General features: G+C 36.7%; 1 protein-coding gene across 1 annotated transcript in view; it reads right to left on the bottom strand.

The window, feature by feature from the left end:
* The window catches only part of LOC142344945 (uncharacterized), a 41,657-nt gene extending 29,244 nt beyond the window's left edge, over positions 1–12,413 (bottom strand). Inside the window, exons 1-3 of the mRNA XM_075397030.1 lie at positions 11,668–12,413; positions 10,619–10,803; positions 9,471–10,369 (exon numbers count right to left, since the gene is read on the bottom strand). Coding sequence (XP_075253145.1) covers positions 9,471–10,369; positions 10,619–10,803; positions 11,668–12,413 — 1,830 coding nt within the window. The remainder of the gene's footprint in view (positions 1–9,470; positions 10,370–10,618; positions 10,804–11,667) is intronic.
* Between the last annotated feature and the right edge of the window lie 8,966 nt (positions 12,414–21,379).

Genomic DNA, 21,379 nt, shown 5'->3' with positions numbered 1-21,379 from the left:
AGGAAATAAAAATGTTTTTTGTGCGTCTCAAGAGGTCTTTGTTCGGGCTACCGGGAAACACGATAAATCCCAATCATTTTTACGAAGATTCAAGTTTACAGTCGTTTTTCCTGTTGATTATCTTGTCGGGCACAAAAATTTCCTGTCGAGATTCTTTGTTTGCTAATAGGACTCCGGCATTTCTCATTTTTCCCAGTGAGAAGAGTGAGAACTTGTGTATATTTACCACCACCTGCATTTCTTGATAAATTTCTCAATACGCGTACCTAAGGCAGTACTGATTCAGAACAGTTTCACAGATTTTTCGAGTTTTGGTACTAATTCAGAACAGTTTCAGAACCAACTGTGAAGTGATTTCTGAATTTTTCTGAATAAGAGCAAAATTCAGACAAAATAATCAGTATTCTTCTGAATCAGAAGATAATTCAGAATGAATCACTGAATTAGCTCTGAATCAGAACAATTCAGTGCAAAATGTGACCTGAATCAGATTCTGACTCATTACTGAATTTGCGGGTAGTACTGAGTTATGTACGGGTAGGTTTTGCGAGATTTCCTCTAGCTTTCCAAGTCAGAAACGGCAGATTTGGCAACAATTTCCGGATCGTTGCGATGGGAGAAAAAATCGATTAATCAAAAAAGTAAAATTTAAATAAATTGTCTTAGTGTTTTGCAATTGTGCGCTTTTCAGGAAAACGCAAGATCCCGCATGGAGGAATCTTATTTCTATTTATGGTGGGATCTTACATTGCGATCGGTTCGAGTGTCCTATGGCTTCGTGAACACTATCATTCTCGTGATTCTTCTAAAACCGTTCCATGTACCTGTTATTAAGGCTAAGAATTGGCTCTCGAGCAAATTGTTCAAATAATGCAACATTCAAATAATGCAACAAATAATGCAAGTCGGCATGCTGACATTTGAACAATCGCACCACAATCCATTCCCAAAATGAACCCAAAATTGAACACTGCAACCCTGAAAACTAAAATATAGAATTTCTCCGTGTACTTTTGCACGAATGAACAGATTCAGTTCATCTACAGAGGGATAGTTAGAGCACACTGAACAATTTTAAGGTAAATTTACCATGATTCATGCGTGGGGGAGGAGGGGAGGGGGGCTGAACCTAAGGTAAATTTAAGCACACATTTACCATAAATAAAATAATTTAAGATTGAATTTCAATTTAATAGTTTTAAAGCAATCTTACTTACAATTTTTTTGTAGTGGTCTGATTATAGTCAGAAAATTTAGATTATTAAAAGCTTTTACACTTGATATGAGGCTCCTATCAACAACATAGTTTCTCGAAAAGAAGACATTTGAAAGTTATGATGAATTTTCTCAAGAAATTTGTTATCGAATTGATAAGACAGTTTTTCTCTGGATTCATAATTAATTACAGTTGGTCCTCTTTTTCTCTACAAATTGTAAATCATTAATTTACAGACCTCAGAAACGATATTTGCCGTGCCTGGGCAAACAAAAACGAACAAAAAGTGGTTTTGTTTCTTCAATAGTCCCGTCTTAGAAAAAGAGGGTTAGGTAGATCGAAAGGTTCAAACGGAATTTTTACTTCCCGAGTCGAATGTCCGCCCTAAAATTCTCCCATTTTAATGTAAGAGTGGGGGGTAATTTGTCTATGGGGGGAAGTTGATGTAATAGTGTGGGGGTAATTTGTTCGAGGTGGTAAAATGATGTAAGAGTTGGGCTGCAATAGGAGGACTTTTGAGGAATTGCCCCCCTTGCTAAAATTGCCTTGTAAGAGTGGGCTGCAATGGACTGCATTGCGAGGAGTTTTGAGGAATTACTCCCCTGACTAAAATTGCCAAGTCAGAGTGGGCTGTAATGGGATGAAACGGGATGACTTTTGAGGAATTACCCCACTGACTGAAATTGTCATGTAAGAGTGGGCTGCAATGGGCTGAAATGGGAAGACTTTTGAGGAATTACCCCCCGACTAAAATAGCATTGTAAGAGTGGGCTGCAATGGACTGCAATGCGAGGAGTTTTGAGGAATTGCCCCATGACTAAAATTGCCATGAAAGAGTGGGCTGCAATGGGCTGAAATGGGAAGACTTTTGAGGAATTACCCTCTGACTAAAATTGCCATTTAAAAGTCGGCTGCAATGGACTGCAATGGGCTGCAATGGGAGGACGTTTGAGGAATTAACCCCTGACTAAAACTGCTATGTAAGAATGGGCTGTAATGGGCTGAAACAGGAGGACTTTTGAGGAATTACCCCACTGACTAAAATTGCCATGTAAGAGTGGGCTACAATGGGCTGAAATGGGAGGACTTTTGAGGAATTACCCCCGGACTAAAATTGCCATGTAATAGTGGGATACAATGGGCTGAAATGGGAGTACTTTTGAGGAGTTACCCCCTGACTAAAATTGCAATGTAAGAGTGGGCTGCAATGGGCTGAAATGGGAGGACTTTTGACGAACTACTCACTGACTAAAATAGACATGTAGGAGTGAGCTGCAATGGGAGGACTTTTGAGGAATTACCCCCCTGACTAAAATTGCCATGTAAAAGTGGGCTGCAATGGGCTGCAATGGGAGGACGTTTGAGGAATTACCCCCTGACTAAAACTGCCATGTAAGATTGGGCTGCATTGGGCTGAAATGGGAGTACTTTTGAGGAGTTACCCCCTGACTAAAACTGCCATGTAAGATTTGGCTGTAATGGGCTGAAATGGGAGAACTGTTGAGGAATTACCCCACTGGCTAAAATTGCCATGTAAGAGTGGGCTACAATGGGCTGAAATAGGAGGACTTTTGAGGAATTACCCCCGGACTAAAATTGCCATGTAAGAGTGGGCTACAATGGGCTGAAATGGGATTACTTTTGAGGAGTTACCCCCTGACTAAAATTGCAATGTAAGAGTGGGCTGCAATGGGCTGAAATGGGAGGACTTTTGAAGAATTACCCCCCGACTAAAATTGACATGTGACAGTGAACTGCAAAGGGCCGCAATGGGAGGAATTTTGAGGAATTACCCCCCTGACTAAAATTGCCATGTAATAGTGGGCTGCAATGGGCTGCAATGGGAAGACTTTTGAGGAATAAACCCCCCATAACAATGTAAGAGTTCGGGGGTCATTTCTCCTTTACACCCGAAATCTTACAGCATTTTAGCCCTTTTGACAGACCAAAAAGATGTAAGAGTGTGGTGTTAAATTGTCTTTACCCCCTCAATCTTACACCATTTTACCCCCGTTGGAAGCCCAATGCAGCCCAAAAAGGTGTTAGAGTTCGAGGTGCATTTTCCTAAGAAATCCTCCCATTGCAGCCCCACTCTTACATTATTTTGGGCGGAAAAAATCGACCCGGGTTTTTATCTTTTCAAGTGCCCAGTAGGCACGTTTTGGATAATAAATGATATAGGATCTTTTGTCGCTTTTGCAAGGTACGTAAACCTTTCTTATAGAAACCATATAATTAAGAAAACGCGGGCCTTTTGTATCTTTTTTCTACAAAACAGACGGCTGCAATCTCAAAAGCGAAAAGAAACAGTACAATTTTAACGTTTCCAGTGAAATTTATTGCTCGAATTGTGTAAAATTTTTGCTTTTGTCTACAACCAGAACATATTTGACGTGTTGCGTGGGCTTACCGGACAAAAAAATCATGCACTTTTGTTCAGTTTTGCTCCAAAAAGCTTCCCTAGTCTTTAAAAAAATATTATTTGCAAAGAATTGAAAATTATCTTTGTAAAAAATTGATAATTAATTCGAAAAAATTGCAAAAATTTCCATTATATTTGCAGCTTGACTTTTCTGTGAGCATATTTTTGCAAGCTGAAAAATGATTTAAAAAATTGTAATATTAAATATTTATTCGCAATTTTTGTAAGTGCAGAAATTAGTTTGCAATTTTGTCTAAAACCAAAATTTGAATTGACTGTTATTTGTTAAGCAGAAGGAAAGGTAAATTTTTGTAAACTAAAACACTTCAACTACGTTCAAAAAGAAATCGAAAATTTCGGAATATACAAGTATGACCAAGATATATTCAAATTATTTTAAGCTTACCCAACTCAATAATTAATTTTTCTTTTTAATTACATTTATATATTTATGTACAGATACAAAGTGATCACTAAATATTGTTGTTGATTCATATGTTTTTGTACTTGCTTATACAAGTTTTGGCAGTACAAAGTGTTCTTGTCTTAACACTCTTCATCTATCAAAACAAGCCGCTCCTATTTGAATAACAGTGAAGTTCTGATTAACTCTATTAAATCTCTAGTTTCAATCAAAAATTTTTATTGATAATCTTACTAGCAATATTATTACTGAATTGAACAAAAAAAAAACAAAAAACTTTCAACTTCATTTGATGTGTTAGACGAAGAAGTTATATTATTTGTTTAGTGAGAACCTAGATCAATCGTCTGATCATTAAGTGAAATTTCAGGCAAATGAATAGCGTTTGTTGCAACTTCTTCCCTTGCGTACTGCATTTGTATTTTAACTTCATATCTCAATTTTTTTTTGAAGATGATAACCAATTAATATTTAAAAGATTTTGTTTAGAGCATCTTTGTTTGGATAGGACTAGATAAGTTTTTGACAATATGTTTACCGTTCATGTTGTTATTGGCTTTTTCTTCTAAGATTGAAGTGCCTTACTTGAGATCGTTTGTTTTGTAATTTCTTATTGTCTTGTTTGGATGAGTTTGTCATCTTTGTTAATATTTGTGTCAAAAAAAACTCTCAAGAAGTTGCAAAAAAACAAAATGATTCTAATACTTAATTATAAGATTCAAAGTTAATTTTAGAGTTAAGTTGCTCTAGTTTGTATTATTTGCCTTCTGCTATTTTTCAATTATTACCTTAAGTTTCATATGTAGATGTTTGTGTTGAAAGTCTGTCATTAATTTCAAATTTATTGCTGTTCCGATTAGAAGCATAAGTTTTTGAAAAGATATAAGGTTTTCTGCATTTCTAACCTAGTCAATAGTTTCGGTTTTGATTTAGAAATCTCAAAAAATGAAATTGCATTTAACTTTCTTTGGAAAACCTATGAAGCAGGTTCCCTGATTAGAAACATCAACAGATGATATTATGAAGGCAGAGTAATGTTACTATTAAGTGTTACAACTGCAGCAATCGATATATTAATCCAATTAAAATCAATTTTGATAAACGTTGTATTATTTATTATGTGTAACAAAGTTTTATCGAATCTCTCTGCAAATACAGCTTTGAAAGATCTATATGTGAATACAAACTTGTTTGTTTTTCTTTAATTTTATTGTTTTTTATAAAACACACTACCTCTATCAAACCAAAAATTTCCGATTGTTGCCCCCTCTAAAAGGATAGTGTGAAAAGCACCAGTTAATGATGTACCAGATTTTATCATTAACGATATAACCCGGGCAAACTTTTTAAATTTTTCTGTAACCTCTAATAGAAAATTACAACTGTTTTCGTATTTCCTTAAGAGTGACTTAGCAATGTAATCATTTTTGTATAATTTTGATATCGTTTCCCTTTTAAAAATTTTTTTGTGGGCTAAAGATCTCCTTAGATAGTTATTGTTGTTTACTAATCTTTACCTTTTTATTTTTTACCTTATTTAGATACAAGGTTAACAAGTTATTGAGTGATGATTTGCATTGGTCATAATTCGTTAGATATCTTTAACATTTCATCATACAAACCTTCTTATTGTTCTATTAGGTGAACAGCTTGCTGAAGACTGAGTCTCTTAGGGTGAACTGAACGTTCAGATAAAACAGATATCGATTTAATTAATGTCCTCTCTAGAAATGCCTTTCATTTTCACTTACATAAACAGTAATTTTTGATCTATCACATCTAGTATCTTCTTTCTGTGCATAGTTATTAACAAACTTTTATATTAGAAATATATCTATGCCAGTTATTATTTCTGCTGGTGATGCCACAATTTGTTTAAATTCCTAATTTTAATTTGTTTCTTTACCCATTTCTAATGGAAAAATAATCATGTCATTTTCAACAGTAATTGTATCACCCTGATCTTTGGGTAGAGTTAAAGTTAAAAGAAATCTTCATTGTTTTAATTTAGTGTTGTGATGTTATCTTCTAGAGCTTTTGAAAAATTATGTGCAATCTGTGCAAAATTTTTGCTCATTTTGTAAAATTTGTCGCATTTTCTTGATGTAAGGATTTTGTATATCCTGCTTCTGGCTTTGTAAATTTCTATGTCGTTTAAATCTATCGATAAAAATATTTTATCGTTTTTTTTCATTTTTTCCATCGTTTATTTTAAGTCTATTGATAATTTAGGGCTCCGTTTTGTCTAATTTTGTTCCATCTACAACTTTTTTTAGGGTCAATGGGTGACAATGCAAGTTTATTTTTTTATACGATTTTCATATCATGATTGATTGATCATAATCTAATAATTTCAAAGTATTTTTTAAATCTGTTAAGAAAGGCACTGACATAGTCATCTCTGTTTAGCTGTTGTTTTTTTAATTCCAGTCTGGTTCTTTCGGCGACGTCAAAGTTGCATACGTCAAATAGCTTCAGTTATATTTTCATCTTCTTGCTCGTCTTTCATCTGTTCTAATTTGCTTACAATGAGTTTATCCATTTTATCCAGCAGATCTCTTAAGTGAAGAAGTAAACTATCTGTATCAATGTGACATAAAGTACAATTTTTTGTCTATTGTTTTTAGTACACTATAAAAATATTCATACCTATCAAGTTTACTGATTTCAATATTTAATTCTTTTCTATTATTACACTTTTATAATCATTTACTGATACAAATTGATCACTAAATATTGTTGTTGATATATATCTTATTGTACTTGCAAATATTTTTTGTAAATCTCGTTTGCTTACAGTTTCTTCATCGTGTCCATTTCTTACATTTTCTAATTTTTTTTTCATTTAATTCATTACTCATTCTTTCGAGAGTAAGACAGCTCTTTCATCAAATTAAACGTTAGCTTCTTTTCTTATAAACTGCTATAATCGATGTATGGTTGAAACAACTTATTGTTCATACATTTCGACTTAGGATTGTTATGACTTCAAATTTGTCCCCTTTATCTAAATAGCAATCTAACGTCCTACCCTAATTTTCATAGATGCTTTTTATCAATTTTGCTCACATTAATTTGTTGTATGGTTTATATCTGTTAGGCTGATTAGGAATCTGTTATTGAGCAAACTTTTTCATAATCGTTTCTGTGGTGTCTAGAAACAATGGGAATAATTACGTCTGTTAAGCTCTATATTATCATCGTAGTTAAGCTTTTTCCACAAACTAAACCTTCTTGTCCTCCAGATTGCTAATTTTCCAGGATAGTGTAACGGCTAAATTCTCCTTCAGTAAAATTCATATTTGTGTAATTTTTTCACCATACATCTTGAAATTATAATAGATTCTCTTTTTACTGCTTTGCCTAATATTAAACTTCTGGTATTATTTTTATCATTATCCTCTTCTTCGTCTAAGTCGAACTTAATTTTTTTAATATCATGTACAGTATATTTTTTGTTTGTTTCGGATATATTTTTGATGTCATCAATATCGGGGGTAATTGTTTCAGTTAAATGTTTTGACTCTGGTGTATTTTTCATTTTTATATTATATCTATCTCCAATACAATTCCTTTGTCTCCTTTTTCTTCCTATTATAAGTAAGATATCATTTGTGTCTTCTTTACAATATTTTAGTTTAACATTGGTTGTTTCTTTCAGAAAACCACAAAACCACTAACATTGACAAGCCTGGAGTTAACTCTCTATAACATGGATCAACTGTGAATACATATAAACATCTTCCTCTGTAATGTCAAAAACGTGTGATAGTATGAGTGTATCATGATTTTTTATCAAGTTTTTATCAAGTTTTTATCAAGTTTTTTATTGTTTAGTCTTTCATTTTTTTACATTGCCAAAAATCTTTTATGCTGAACTTATGTGATTTGTTTGCTTGTTTTAATTTAGAGTTGAATACTTCATTTGATGGAAAACAGTTTCGTTCGTTTTTATCGTCCCAGTCATCATCATATGGATATACAGATTTACTTTTGTTGTTATCTCATCATGTTTTATCATCTACATCCAAACTAAGAGGAGGAAAAACCTGAATGCATCTACTAGTTTTTATCAATCCTACATCTAATGTAAAGGATTCTATGTTTCTCCTGATTATTCTGGGAATTACCTAGGAATTACCTAATTAATTACTTTTAACCGGAGAAGCAGCTGTGGGAGATTAGCTGCAACATTTTATTGACTTGAATAATATACAAGTTTTTTTACTAGCTTTTTGAGGGTCATCGTCTCAATTTTAACAGTGAGCTTGGATTAGTCCGAAGTTACGCAGAAACAATCAAGCCAAGTTTTCAATCAATGTCAAAAAATTTACTTCTACTTAATTTAATATTCGTTTAAAATAGTAACTAAAAACGATTTAATGAACTTTGAACATTGAAAATGAGTTCTCCGCTCTTCCTTGCTTGCCGTGCAGAATCACTGAGCTTGATTACAATAAAAAAAAATGCTGGAGGCAATCGAGTTGATGGCATTTTCATAGATATCGACAGCAGAAACAATGTTGAATTCATTCTGATTGGTTGTCAAATAGTCACAGCAAGAGACCAATAATTTGGATGCTGCAAAAAATTTTACTTATTCAGGGGGAAAAAATATTGGGTAAACCCATTTGGTGAATCAATTGCAAAATTTGCCATGATAGCCATGTGTTGATAATCAGGGCAGCTAAAACCTTCAAACGAAACGATTGATTGCAATTTTTGACGTGTCTGCTGTCTTGCAGTCTTCAAATATATGGTACACACTTTTCGTCAAAAGAGATTTGGAACTACCATGCAAAAGAAAAAAACATAAAAAAAAACAAAATAAAGCTTTTTATTTTAGAAAGTATCAGTCGCACAATTTTTTGGCTTCTGTTTTTTCGTCGTTTTGTCGAAAAATTTCAGGCGGCAGCTTACAACTCAACTGTTTTCATATTATAATTGAAAATTATTTCAAGCTCGGGCTAGATGGTTTGGAAATTTGAAAGGCTTGTTTATAAGTCTTGTATTGATTCTTATTACCAACATATAACGAATGTTCTATATATATGTATATATATATATATATATATATATATATATGGGAACAAGTTCTCTAGTCAAAAGATTTTATTGAGTAAAGGTTTTTGTTACAGTTTTTTTGATGATTACATATTTGCGGGTAACCGTTTTCAACTTGTTCAAGGACTTGAGTCAAGTTTTCATGCGCTTGACTTGATTGTTTCACAACAAGCTCCAAGCAGAACAAGGGGCCAGCAACACGTTTGGACATGTCGTCGAAGAGCGGGTAACCCAAGTTGCCTAGAAACCGTTACGTGAAAAAAACTATAAAAACGTGGCTAAACAGCCAAAACGCGTGCGAGTGCGGAAACGGGGCGAACGAACGTACCGTAAGCGGTTTTTACCTTCACCACACGGTGTTGTCCATCTCGTCCAGGGTACACCTCCAACACACGCCCAAGAGGCCAAATTCCACGAGGAGTCATGTCTTTCAGGATCCAGACAACATCATTAACTTTAAGTGGCGACTGGTTGTTCTCATTCCATTTTGATCTCTTGAGTAGTGTCGGTAGGTATTCTTTGACAAGTCGCTTCCACAAGTGGTTCATCATCTGTTGCAGATTTCGCCATGTCCTGAAGCTGGCTGGAGTCTGGCTGTCAAATTTTCCTGGTGGCAGAGAGTTGAATGGACGACTAATCAAGAAGTGGTTATGTGTGAGAGGCATCTCGTTATCGGGAAGATCAGCGACATTTGTGAGAGGTCTTGAATTCAAGATGGCTTCGCTCTCTGCCAGTATTGTTTGGAATAAGTCAAGTGAGAGTCGTTTTGAGCCTAGAATGATCAGCAGCGTTTTTTTCGCTGTCTGTATCAAGCGCTCCCAAACACCGCCAAAGTGGGGGCCATAGGGCGGGTTGAATTTCCAAGTCGTGTTTGTAGCAGCAAGAGCCTTGTAAATTTTGTCGTTGTCAAGGCTCTTTGCACTTTTCTTCAGCTCTTCTGACGCTCCGATGAATGTCTTTCCATTATCACTGTACAGCAGTTCTGGTTGACATCGTCTACTGGTGAAACGTCGAAATGCATTTAGGAAAGTACCGGTCTTGAGATCTGGGCAGCTTTCAAGGTGGACTGCTCTCGTGATCAAGCACGTGACAATCAAACCATAATGTTTTTCAAGATTTCCTTTTGTGTCCTCTATATAAAAAGGTCCAAAGAAGTCGACACCACTATTGGAAAACGGGAATTGTGTTGCGGCTGATGGGAAGCGGAAAGCGGGAAGAGGAGCCATGATCGGTTGTTTGTTCTCTGCATTAAATCTTCTGCATAAAAAACAACAAAACTTTATGTTAAGTAGACACTTTCGCAAGCCAAATACGTGGTATCGTTGCTGAACAAACGCTTTGACGGGTTCTGTTACCTGATGAATGCATATGCGATGAGCGTGTTCTAGGTACAAACGTGTGATTGTGTCTTTCGCATGCAGAATAATTGGACACTTTTCTATTTCAAGTGAATCAGGAGCAAATTCAAGTCTTCCACATGAACGGAGTATACCGTTTTGATCGAGGATTGGGTTCAAAGACCGTAGTTTGCATTTACTGTGGGGCTTGAGGCCCCTTTTTAATGATGAAACTGCCGTGTGAAATGAGTTCTCTTGAGAATTTCTGATCAAGTGCTTCCGAGATAGATCAATGTCATCGGTTGTGTACTGTTGCTTGCTGTCACGAAGTTTCTTTGCTCTGAACAGTAAGTTAAAGACAGTGGCTAAGGTGAGTAGCATTTTCGTCCAAGACGAAAAACGTGCTGGGTCTATGATTGGCTCTGGAACGTTTGAAGCTGTATGTGCTGTGGTTGCTACGACAGCTGGTTTGGAAGGTACAGCCTGGTTACTGATTTACTCTGATGATGACAGAAACTCTGGAGGTTGCAACCATTTGAGAGATATTTCACGTGGATCTAGGCCACGAGTGCCATGGTCGGCTGGATTGTTCAATGTGGAAATATGTCTCCATTGTTTTGTTTTGGTTGATGCTGCAATTTCTCTGAGTCGGTTCGCAATATATACAGGTTGTTTTTTGGAAGATGCAATCCAATCAAGGACTACCTGACTATCAGTCCAGAATTGAGTTTTGTTAATTGCGAAAGAGGATTCTTTCACGATTGTAGAATGTAGCCTAACTCCAATTACTGCAGCTTCGAGTTCAAGTTTGGGTACGCTTGTTTGCTTTAATGGAGCCACTTTACATTTTCCGATCAGGAAACAAGTTTCTGTTATCTCTGAATGGTTGTGTGTTATTCGCAGGTACGCTACGGCTGCCATTGCAGCTGTTGAGGCATCAACAAATATGTGTAATTCAGCACTACTCTCAGAGAAACGAAGACTTGTTAGTGTTCTGGTAAGATGTACTTCAGCCATTTAGAAGTATGAATCTAGTATTTTCTGAAGTCTTCTGCGTATTTTTATGGGTAGTGGTTCATCCCACTTTTTCCCAAGTTTCCAAATTTCTTGGGGAAGTATTTTGAAACGGATTGTCTAAAGTGACAGTATGCCGAGGGGGTCAAATATCGAGCATACAAGGCTAAAGATTTTCCTCTGAGTATACTCAATTGCGTCCGTTGAAAAATCTGTTAGCAGTTTCATAATGAGGGTGTCACTTTTCAGATTCCACTTCTGCCCAATGACTCTGACAATTTCACTTTTTTCTTCAATGTCATGTGTTGGAATGTTTTTCAGAACATCGGGTTCATTAGAAACAAATTTTGTGAGTCGGAAGCCACCTTCCTGGAGACTCTGAATCGTTTGCTGAACTGTTTTAGTGGCATTCGTTACCGTATCATGGGACTGGATGTAATCATCCATATAAAAGTGACTTTTGACGGCTCTGACTGCTTCGGGATATTTATCTCCGTTTTTATCAACGCAATGATTCAAAACATAAATTGCGCAGGATGGGGAGCAGGTAGCGCCAAAAATTAGTCTTGTAAACTGATACTGTTGGATTTCATCGTCGTTTATCCACAGGAAACGAAGGGCTGACTGGTCAGTTTGGTTGATAGCAATTTGCATGAACATGCCTTCGATGTCCGCGAGGACTGCAATTTGATTTTCACGAAAGCGCATAAGGACTCCTAGTAGGCTATTAAGTAGGTCAGGACCTGTTAACAAGTTGCTGTTTAGTGATTGTCCGCGGAACTTAGAGGCAGCGTTTGCGACGCGCCGAACCTTGCCGGGCTTGTTAGGATTCTCAACTGGGTGATGTGGGAGATACCAGATTCGATCCGGTGGTGGATCTTGCATCTCAACTGGTTTAACGTAGTTTTTCTCCAAGTCAGTTTGCAGAGTTTTCATATAATTATCACGAAGTTGAGGATTACGCTCGAGTCTCCTATTTAAGCTTTTGACTTGACTGAGGGCGGAAAAATAATTATTTTCCAAATTTGAGCTTTCTTTCCAAGGCAATTTAATTTCAAATCTTTGTATATTGAAATTAATTGAGTCTTTCATTATCTGGAAAAATTGTTGATCAAGAGGAGACGAAGGCTTGCTGTCTGGTTGAATTCCTTCGGATTCAATTCTCCAGAACTGTTGAACTAGTTCGTCTAGCTCGGGTTCGTCCATTCGATTTCTTGAAACTTGAAAGACGAAGGCTTTGTTTGGCAGATTGGAGGATTTAGGATAGTTGTTTGTGCAACAATTTTCGTATTCACCGGCTAGTGTCCAACCTAATTTAGTTTTGACACCAAACGGTTGATGTTGATTTCCTTGACTGACATGAGTGGGATAGGTGAATGCAAAGGCGTTAACACCAAGGAGGGCGCCGATTTTGCCATCGGCAATATAAGGGAAGTGAATATGGCGTAGGTTGTTAAATGCATCGCAAATTTGATTCAATTGGAAAACATTTGCGGCACTGACATTTAAAGATGGTGTGCTGTATGCTCGAGAGAGTTCAAAGGAAAATTCTGATGATTTGTAAGGAGTAATGGTGACTGGCTCATTTATTTTAGAGAGAGTCATGTTATTTTCAGTGTTAAGGAACTGAAGAGGAACTGATTGTTGAGATTCGCAAGGAAGCTCAAGATATTCTGAAATGGCAACGAGAACAAACTAATTTGACTACCAGGATCAATTAAGGCATATGTATCGAAGGCTTTATTTCCTTTCAGAAAGGAAACGGGGATGAGTTGAGGCTGCTCATACCAGTTTTTTGGTGCATCGGGACTCTGGTTGATGCTAAAAGACTGATTGGTACTGCTTCCACTTAGGTTTCGTCTTTGAGGGTTGGTTTGGTTTTGAATGTTGAAGGATTGCCCGTAGCGGCTGTTTGAATTCTTATTCTGCAGGCCTTTTGTCTGAGAATTATTGATCGTATTTTCAACCGCTGTCTTGTTGTTTGACGAAACAGTAGGCTGAGGTTTTTGTGTGTTTTCTGTTGAAAAAGCTGCTGTTGGTCGTTTGATTTGTCTTGCTGGGTCATGCAATGTTGTATGATGAAAACCACTGCATACTTGGCATCGTTTAGTTGACGGATATGTCTGTTTGTGGTGTTTATTGCTAAGACAATTTGTACACAAACTGTTTTTGCCAACAATGCTGTATCTCTCACTAGGAGGACAAAGCTGGTATTCAGGGCAAACTGCAAGGCTGTGATTACTTTTGCATTTTTCGCAAGATCTGTTTGCGTTGAAACTCTTCGGAGAAGAATTGGTTGACTGCGGCTGCAGACTCTGTTGCAATTGATGCTTTTGGTTCCTGTCCTGATTATCAACTAGAGAGTTTAAAGGTTGTGATGTAAAGTTTCTGTTAGCTGTACCAGCGTTGAAGTTTGAGCTTCCAAACTTTTTCGAATTGGGGAATGTGTTTCTTATGGGGTTTTCCCGGTTAACTTTATCATAAACTTGAGCTTGAAGCTCTAACCACTGCTGGAATTCTGCAAGTGATGGGTCTGAGCGGAACTGAGTGAGACAGTGCTCGGTCCACTTGAGGATGAGGTTGTGTGGAACCTTTTCTTTGGCTTTTTTCAGTAGCGTTGTTGATTGAAGGTCTGCTATAAAACCAAGGTACTGGAATGCCTGAACAAGTCTTTTCAAAAAGGACGAAAAGGCAAATAAAACTTTGCTTGTTCTGATGATTGACTTGCCAATTTTCTAGTTGGTTGATAAAGGCATTAGCCACGATAGTTCGGTCACCGAAGTGATTTATCAGCTCGTTTAAGGCTGTCTGGTAATACGACGGGTCGCAAGAATACGCGTGTATCAAGTCTTTGGCTTTTCCTGACACAGAATACTGTAGATACGTTATTCGGTGTGTATCTGTGATTGATGTGTTATGGTGGATCATACTGTAGAAATTGTTAATCCATTCATGGAAGTGCAGAGGATCTCCATTAAAATTTTGTAACTTTAGTGGAGGTAATTTAATAGAATGTTTATAATCAAGATTAGTCAATTGTGTAACGGGGTTGAAATTAGCATTTGATGCACTGGCGTGTGAGTTGTTCACAATTAAATTGCTGGGCTCTTTGTTTGAGTGAAAAATTTGGTCTTGTTTTGCATTGCTCTGTGTCTGTGAGTCAACGAAATTTGGTACATTTGCACCAAAGGGCATTGAAGATGCTGGAAAGTCAGGGGCAGTTTGATTTTGATAATTTTGCAAATTGTTAGGCAAAACTGTTGGTTGTGAGCGAAGTTGAGCCACAGTTTTTTCGTTCGTTTGTTTCTGAGTGTAACTTTGAGTAGGAAGTGATGAAAATTGCATAGCAGTTTTATTAGGGAACTGATTGTGGTTTTGTGGAAACAAACTGTTATTAAGCTGCTGAAACAGTTGAGGATTCTGTTGTTCAGAAGGGAGAACAACATTTTCTTGTTGGGCTGCTTCCTCAGCATGCGTGGCATATGTGTACTGCGGATTTTGTAATTGAATGTTTCCCGCAACAACACTTGATTGATTTTTTGTTGGCTGCGGGCAACTATTCGCATTTGTTGGAAATTGAGTGGGGTACTGCCTTCCTGAGTTTGCTTGGGCTGCAATCAGTTTCTTGAGCAAAAGCTTGCAATGAATGCTGTTGAATAACAGGATTTGATTTGCCTTTGTTATATCTAGCAATTTGTTCCTTTTGGGTATCATGACAAGCTTGATTTGGTGTTTGAAATATGAATCTATTTTCAGTCACTGGTTTTGAGAAAAAATGCTCAGTAATGCTGACCTTAGGGATATTTGAAGCACAATATTCCGATTTAGCTGTAATACTGTCGCTTGAAATGCTCAGGTTAGTTATAGGCGGCAAAAGGTTTATCAAATGGTTTTCATTTGCTTCACTGTTGTCGATAGTGATCGGGGCTGTGTGGAGAGTGTAGGGTGGCAAGCTTGTTTGGTTATTAGGATTGATAGTGGCATATTGAATGTCATCAGTTGCACTATTAAAGACAAGTGTATCATGGGCTTGTGTGAAAGGATTGTGAACGTGGTTATCAGTTCCTGTAAAATTATGTTCTTGATGACTGATTTCCAAGTTTTGCATTTCTGTTGGTCTTTGGTGAGCGCCAAGAACACGTTCGAAGTTTATTTGTGGAACAATTGACGGTTGAAGAAAAAGTGTTGGTCTTCCTGGTCGAGGTGGGATAGCGGGAGGCTGAATTGGTTTGGCTGGGCTGCTTTTCTGTTGTTCCAGGTTACATGGGAGCTGTTTGTCTTCATTGATGTCTAATGAGACGGGCGTAGATTGGTGAGATCGGTTTTCTCTGCTTGAGATCATGCTGATATCATCTCTGATCCGTTGGGAGGACTGGCTCAGTTGACCATCATCGTCCAAAAGATCAACTTGCAACTGTAGTTCGTTAAGACGGTTGATTAGTTTGATTTGTCTGCTCAGAATTGATGTTGCTGTATTCTGATGAGGCTGCTGCTTCATCACGTTCTGCGACATCTCCTTGAGTTCCTTTTCGTTTGCTCTGGTTCGTTCAATCAGCAGAGACAAGGATCGAAAATTCTTTCTTTGCTGAATGGTTTTTTCCAGAAGGTCGAGCTGGTTTTTCATGGCCATTTCTGTCGCTTTAAACATGTTGATGGCAAATTGGCATTCAGAAGTGATCTGCTTAGACATCTTGCTGCTTGTTGTGTTCTGTTGACCGCTTTTGTTGCTGTTGTAGACGTGACGTTGAAATTCTTTATTGAAGGTAAAAAACGGCTTAAAGAACCGGAGCGACGCAAATTTTGATGTAAAAGATGTCTAAGGTTTGAATGCTAATGATCCTAGTTTTTTCTTGTTCAAAAATTCAGCGACGCAACTTTTCTCAACAACAGATGTCCTAGGGTGTGTGTTTTGCTTGCTAAATCTAGCTTTTTAGCACTAAAAACAAGGTTGAGATTTTTTCCGAACGTTCGCGCGCTTTAGTCGACTTTTGTTCAACAGACCCAAATAAATGCTTGTTTTTTATTAAAAAAACACAAGTTTTGCTTAAATAGCTGGCTTTGACTGTTTCATCTAATGTGTTTGGCTACTCTGATTGACATGAAACTTGTGCTTTGCTACAATTATGCAGTTGAAACGATATTAGACCAGAACCCGTATAATTGTTACATTAAATTAATTTTTTCTTGTAAAATTTTAAACGTGATAAAAGCTCTCAACAAATAGCTAAGGGTCCACCACCAGACCCGAGAACTACAGGAAAAATTCACTTATTTCCCTAACCCTAACCGTAAAACCTTAGCGATTAAAATCTGACAGACCTTTCCGTAAATTTATAGGAAGCAAATTTCTTTTTGTTTCTTTTCAAGGAGTTCTTTTTTTGAGGGCTAAAACCTGAGAACTTGTTTTAAATGCGATGCGTGTAGGCAACAAGGGCTACGAGAAGAACACAAAAGGTTGAAGAACTGTAATAAACCACAAGAAGCTTGAAAACTTTGTAGAAATTGTAACTTTCTTCTTTTCTGAAAACTTTTCTTTTCTCCAACTCTGTGTTAATTTGAGTGATCTCGTTGTGCTTTTAGTGCCCTCCAAAACCATGACACTAGACCAAGTTTTCGCATATGGCTAGATTTTCAAAGAATTGATTGAGATGACGTCTGAGATCTCTTTGTGAAAAGGAATCCGTTTTGATGTTGAAAAAAAAATCAAAGATTGGTAACTTCTGAAACCGTTATTTTCTTCTTCTCAGTATGGTAACGTCTGAAACCATAGGGCTAAGGGAATTCGCAGACGGCAACGTCTGAGAACGTGGACTTCTACAAAAAATAGGTTTCTTTCAAAAAACAATTTTTGCTCTTTTTTTGTTTTTTGCTGGGTATGGCAAGATTTTTTCAGTTTTTTTTGACAAATGAAGTTTTTATCGCTAATTTCTGTTGAGAACAAAAAACTCACAGGAGAATTTAAGGGACGTTTTTTGGATTTTGATAATTTTCCATAATAGAATGAAGCAGGCAGTTTAAAAAGAACGCTTTTTGATTTTATCTGGCCAAAAACGTTTTTTTTCGTCAATTTTCGTTTTTTGTAAAAACTGAAGGATGTTATCCAAGTAATGACCTTCTTGGTTCTGTCACAACTAGCTCAAAAGTGACTTTGAACTATGGAATAAAGATTATATAAGAATATCAGGCCAAGAAATTAAAGAAAGTTTTTTGGATTTCTGTTGTCACAAACGAATTTTTCGTCAACTTTCGTTTCTGAATAGCTAATTGAATTTATCCAATTAATGACCTTTCTGGCTCATTAACAACAAGCTCAAAAGTGGGGTTGAACTATTAAAAGTAGACTCTATGACAATATCAGGCTAAAAATTTGATGAACGTTTTTTGAATTTCTGTTTTCAAAAACGTTTTTCTCGACAATTTTCGTTTCTGAATAGCTAATTGAATTTTTACGATTAATGACCTTTCTGGCTCATTAACAACAAGTTCAAAAATGAGGTTGAACTATTAAAAGTAGACGCTATGACAATATCAGGCTAAAAATTTGATGAACGTTTTTTGAATTTTTGTTTTCAAAAACGTTTTTCTCGACAATTTTCGTTTCTGAATAGCTAATTGAATTTTTACAATTAATGACTTTTCTGGTTCATTAACAATAAGTTCAAAAGTGAGGTTGAACTATTAAAAGTTGATTCTAGAGGAATATCAGGCTAAGAACTTAATGAACGTTTTTTGAATTTCTGTTTTCAAAAAGGTTTTTCTCGACAATTTTCGTTTTTAGGAACAATTTCTTGCACTAAGAAGTTGTCATTGCGTTAAATCAATTTCGGCAAGTATGCATCAAAGAAATTTGCCTAAAAAAGCAGTGAAATTTTGATAAAAATGGAAAAATTTCAGGTTTTGTCTTTTTTTCTCTTTTTTGACCTGTAAAAAACACTGATTTTTGGATTGATCTCACCGGGGAACAGGACTTCTGGAGGTGACGTCTGAAACCTCGGGCGATCAGCAACGGTGACGTCTGAAACCGTAGTAGAAAAAACATCCTCAAGGGGTAACGTCTGACACCCCCAAAAAAAATCGTCCTTCTGGGTAGCGTCTGTAACCCAAAAAATTTGGCTCCAAAAGTGTCTTTTTCTTTAGGGCCTTTGTCTTTAGTCTTTTGGTCTTTTCTGTTCTGTATTTCGTGCGTCGCACAGTCTCGGGGCCTCACGTCCTTGCTGTGACAGTTGTTACGTGATGCTTTTGTGTTGTGTCCAGCACAGAATTTTGAACTGTGGGGAGACTCAAGTCCGACGTTTAGGGCCGTAAAGGAAGCTTCTGTCCAGAGAGGTTCACCAATTACTTGTTCTATATATATATGGGAACAAGTTCTCTAGTCAAAAGATTTTATTGAGTAATGGTTTTTGTTACAGTTTTTTTGATGATTACATATTTGCGGGTAACCGTTTTCAACTTGTTCAAGGACTTGAGTCAAGTTTTCATGCGCTTGACTTGATTGTTTCACAACAACGAAGAATTATATCAATAATGTCCAATTGTAGGCGCAGTTTTTTTCAGTTTTTGTTGATAATGTCCTCTCAAGTTTTGACCTTTACAAACAAAGTTCCCAATGGAACGCTAAATTGTGTAGAATCAGCGCCTAAAAACGGCGATGTATTCTTTTTGACGCATTTTGAGTACATTTTCCATAAATTCAACGCATGCGCTGACAATCTTACATACTTTTATAAGAGTTCATAAGCTCTGGCTCCTCGGTCCGCTCGATTTCATCAATTTAAAACCACAGGCACTTTCTGACAATATTTCCATTTCTAGCAGTTTTTGACGACACTGGTATTACTCGACTTTTCGACTGAATGTCTAAAGCTCTCTGAAATTCGCCAGAATAAGCAGCTTATATAAAATTTATGAATATCTGTAGTGGTTTTACTAACTGTTTTAATTTGCATTAGACAAAAAATATCGTTATAATTTGAAGATGTAGACAGCATTGAGAGGTCAAATTAGGTATGGCTTCAAATACAGAAAATAGAAGCGAACAATCGAGATCAGATTTTATGCTAAGAGGTAGATTAACTGAGAAAACAAATTAATCGTCTGAGCGCTGAATTGGTACTCAAAACACATACCGTAGAAGACCAGTACTCGGTAAAATTGGAAAAACATCAACCGGGTATTGGAAAAATATGAAGGATAAGCGGTGAAAAGTTGGTTTTTTTACCGCAAATTTTGTACATAATTTTGCGGTGAAATGCGGTGAATGCTGTGAAATTATGTAAGTTCACCGCTAGAGCAAGCGCTGAGCTTACAAAAATGCACCAGATTTCACCGCTTACTGAAAGTTAGCGTTCTTGCACGTATTCGAACCTCTCACCTACTGCATGTCAGTCATTTCTTCTTCCACTGCGACACTTCTCACTACAATCTAGCATAATTGTTTTGATTTTATATCAAATTCACTCTACCGTTTGTAGAAAATGCGCGTTGAACTTTTGTAAGAATAGAGGTGAAATTGCAAAATTTAGCGGTGAAATGCGGTGAATTGTGGTGATTTTTTTGTAAGTTCACTGCTTACTCTAGTGGTGAAATTACATAAATACGCCGATTAAAAAAGTTACAAAAAGATGTATAATTATTTGTGGGTAAGTTTTCCGTGCGTTTTTTAATAAAAGTATCTTAACATCGTTGAAAAAGACACAACCCTGAGCGTTTTATAAGCGGTGAATTTATGTTATTTCACCACTATGTTAAGCGGTGAATTTATGTATTTTCATCTCATTATCTTACATAATTTGGACAGTTTTTTCAAAGCGGTGAATTTATGTAATTTCACAGCTACCAGGCGATAAAGGTTTTTTCCACCGAATTTTCACCGCATTTTCACCGCCTGATTTATGTAATTTCACCGCATTCACCGCTTATCTTACAAAGTTTTCCGCATTCATCGCTTATTTTGCATAATTTTGCGTTGAATGGCGTTGACACCTCGACCCGGGTAATATTTCCAGGGTCGAGGTGTCACCGCAATTCAACGCAAAATTATGTAAGATAAGCGATGAATGCGGAAAACTTTGAAAGATAAGCGGCGAATGCAATGAGATTACATAAATCAGGCGGTGAATGCGGTGAAAATTCGGTGAAAAAAACTTTTATCGCCTGGTAGCTGTGAAATTACATAAATTCACCGCTTTGAAAAAAAGTGTCCAAATTATGTTAGATATATCGCGGTGAATGCGATGAAATTACATAATTCACCGCTTAACTTAGTCGTGAACTTACATAATTTCACCACTCAGAAAAAAATGTTAATATTTTTGAGAACAGCAGTGAATACGGTGAAATTACATAAAATCACCGCTTAAATTAGTGGTGAAATTACACAGGTTCATCGCCCTACTTAGTGGTGAAGTAACATAAATTCACCGCTCAAAAAACGCCTCGAATTGTCTTTTGTTCAACGAAGTTAAGATACGAGTTTGAAAAAAATCACCACATTTCACCGCAAAAATTTGTAATTTCTCGGCTAATCTCTGATTTAAGTTCAAAACAAATAAGCTAGTTTTTAGTGAGCAGAGGCGCAGTGGAAGAAGAAGTTGTTGACATGCAGAAGTGGCCGACATGCAAGAGTTTCGAAGCCGCGCAAGGACGGTAACCTGTAGTAAGTGGTGAAATGTGGTAAATTTTTGTACGTTCATCGCTTAGTCTAGCGGTGAACTTACATAATTTCACCGCATTCTTCGCATTTCACCGCAAAGCTGTATACGAAATTTGTGGTGAAAAAACCAACTTTTCACCACTTATCTTCCATATTTTTCCGATTTTTTCTGGACCCGGGTTTTATCTGATTATGATGACTGAAGGGGATCGGGTATATGGTTTTCAGGATGAACATCAACAGGCTGCCT

This window comes from Convolutriloba macropyga, chromosome 8, assembly GCF_964194025.1.
Source record: "Convolutriloba macropyga chromosome 8, txConMacr16.3, whole genome shotgun sequence".
Lineage (NCBI taxonomy): Eukaryota > Metazoa > Xenacoelomorpha > Acoela > Convolutidae > Convolutriloba > Convolutriloba macropyga.
Note: the sequence above shows the minus strand (reverse complement) of the source record. Positions and strands in the feature narration are given on the sequence as shown.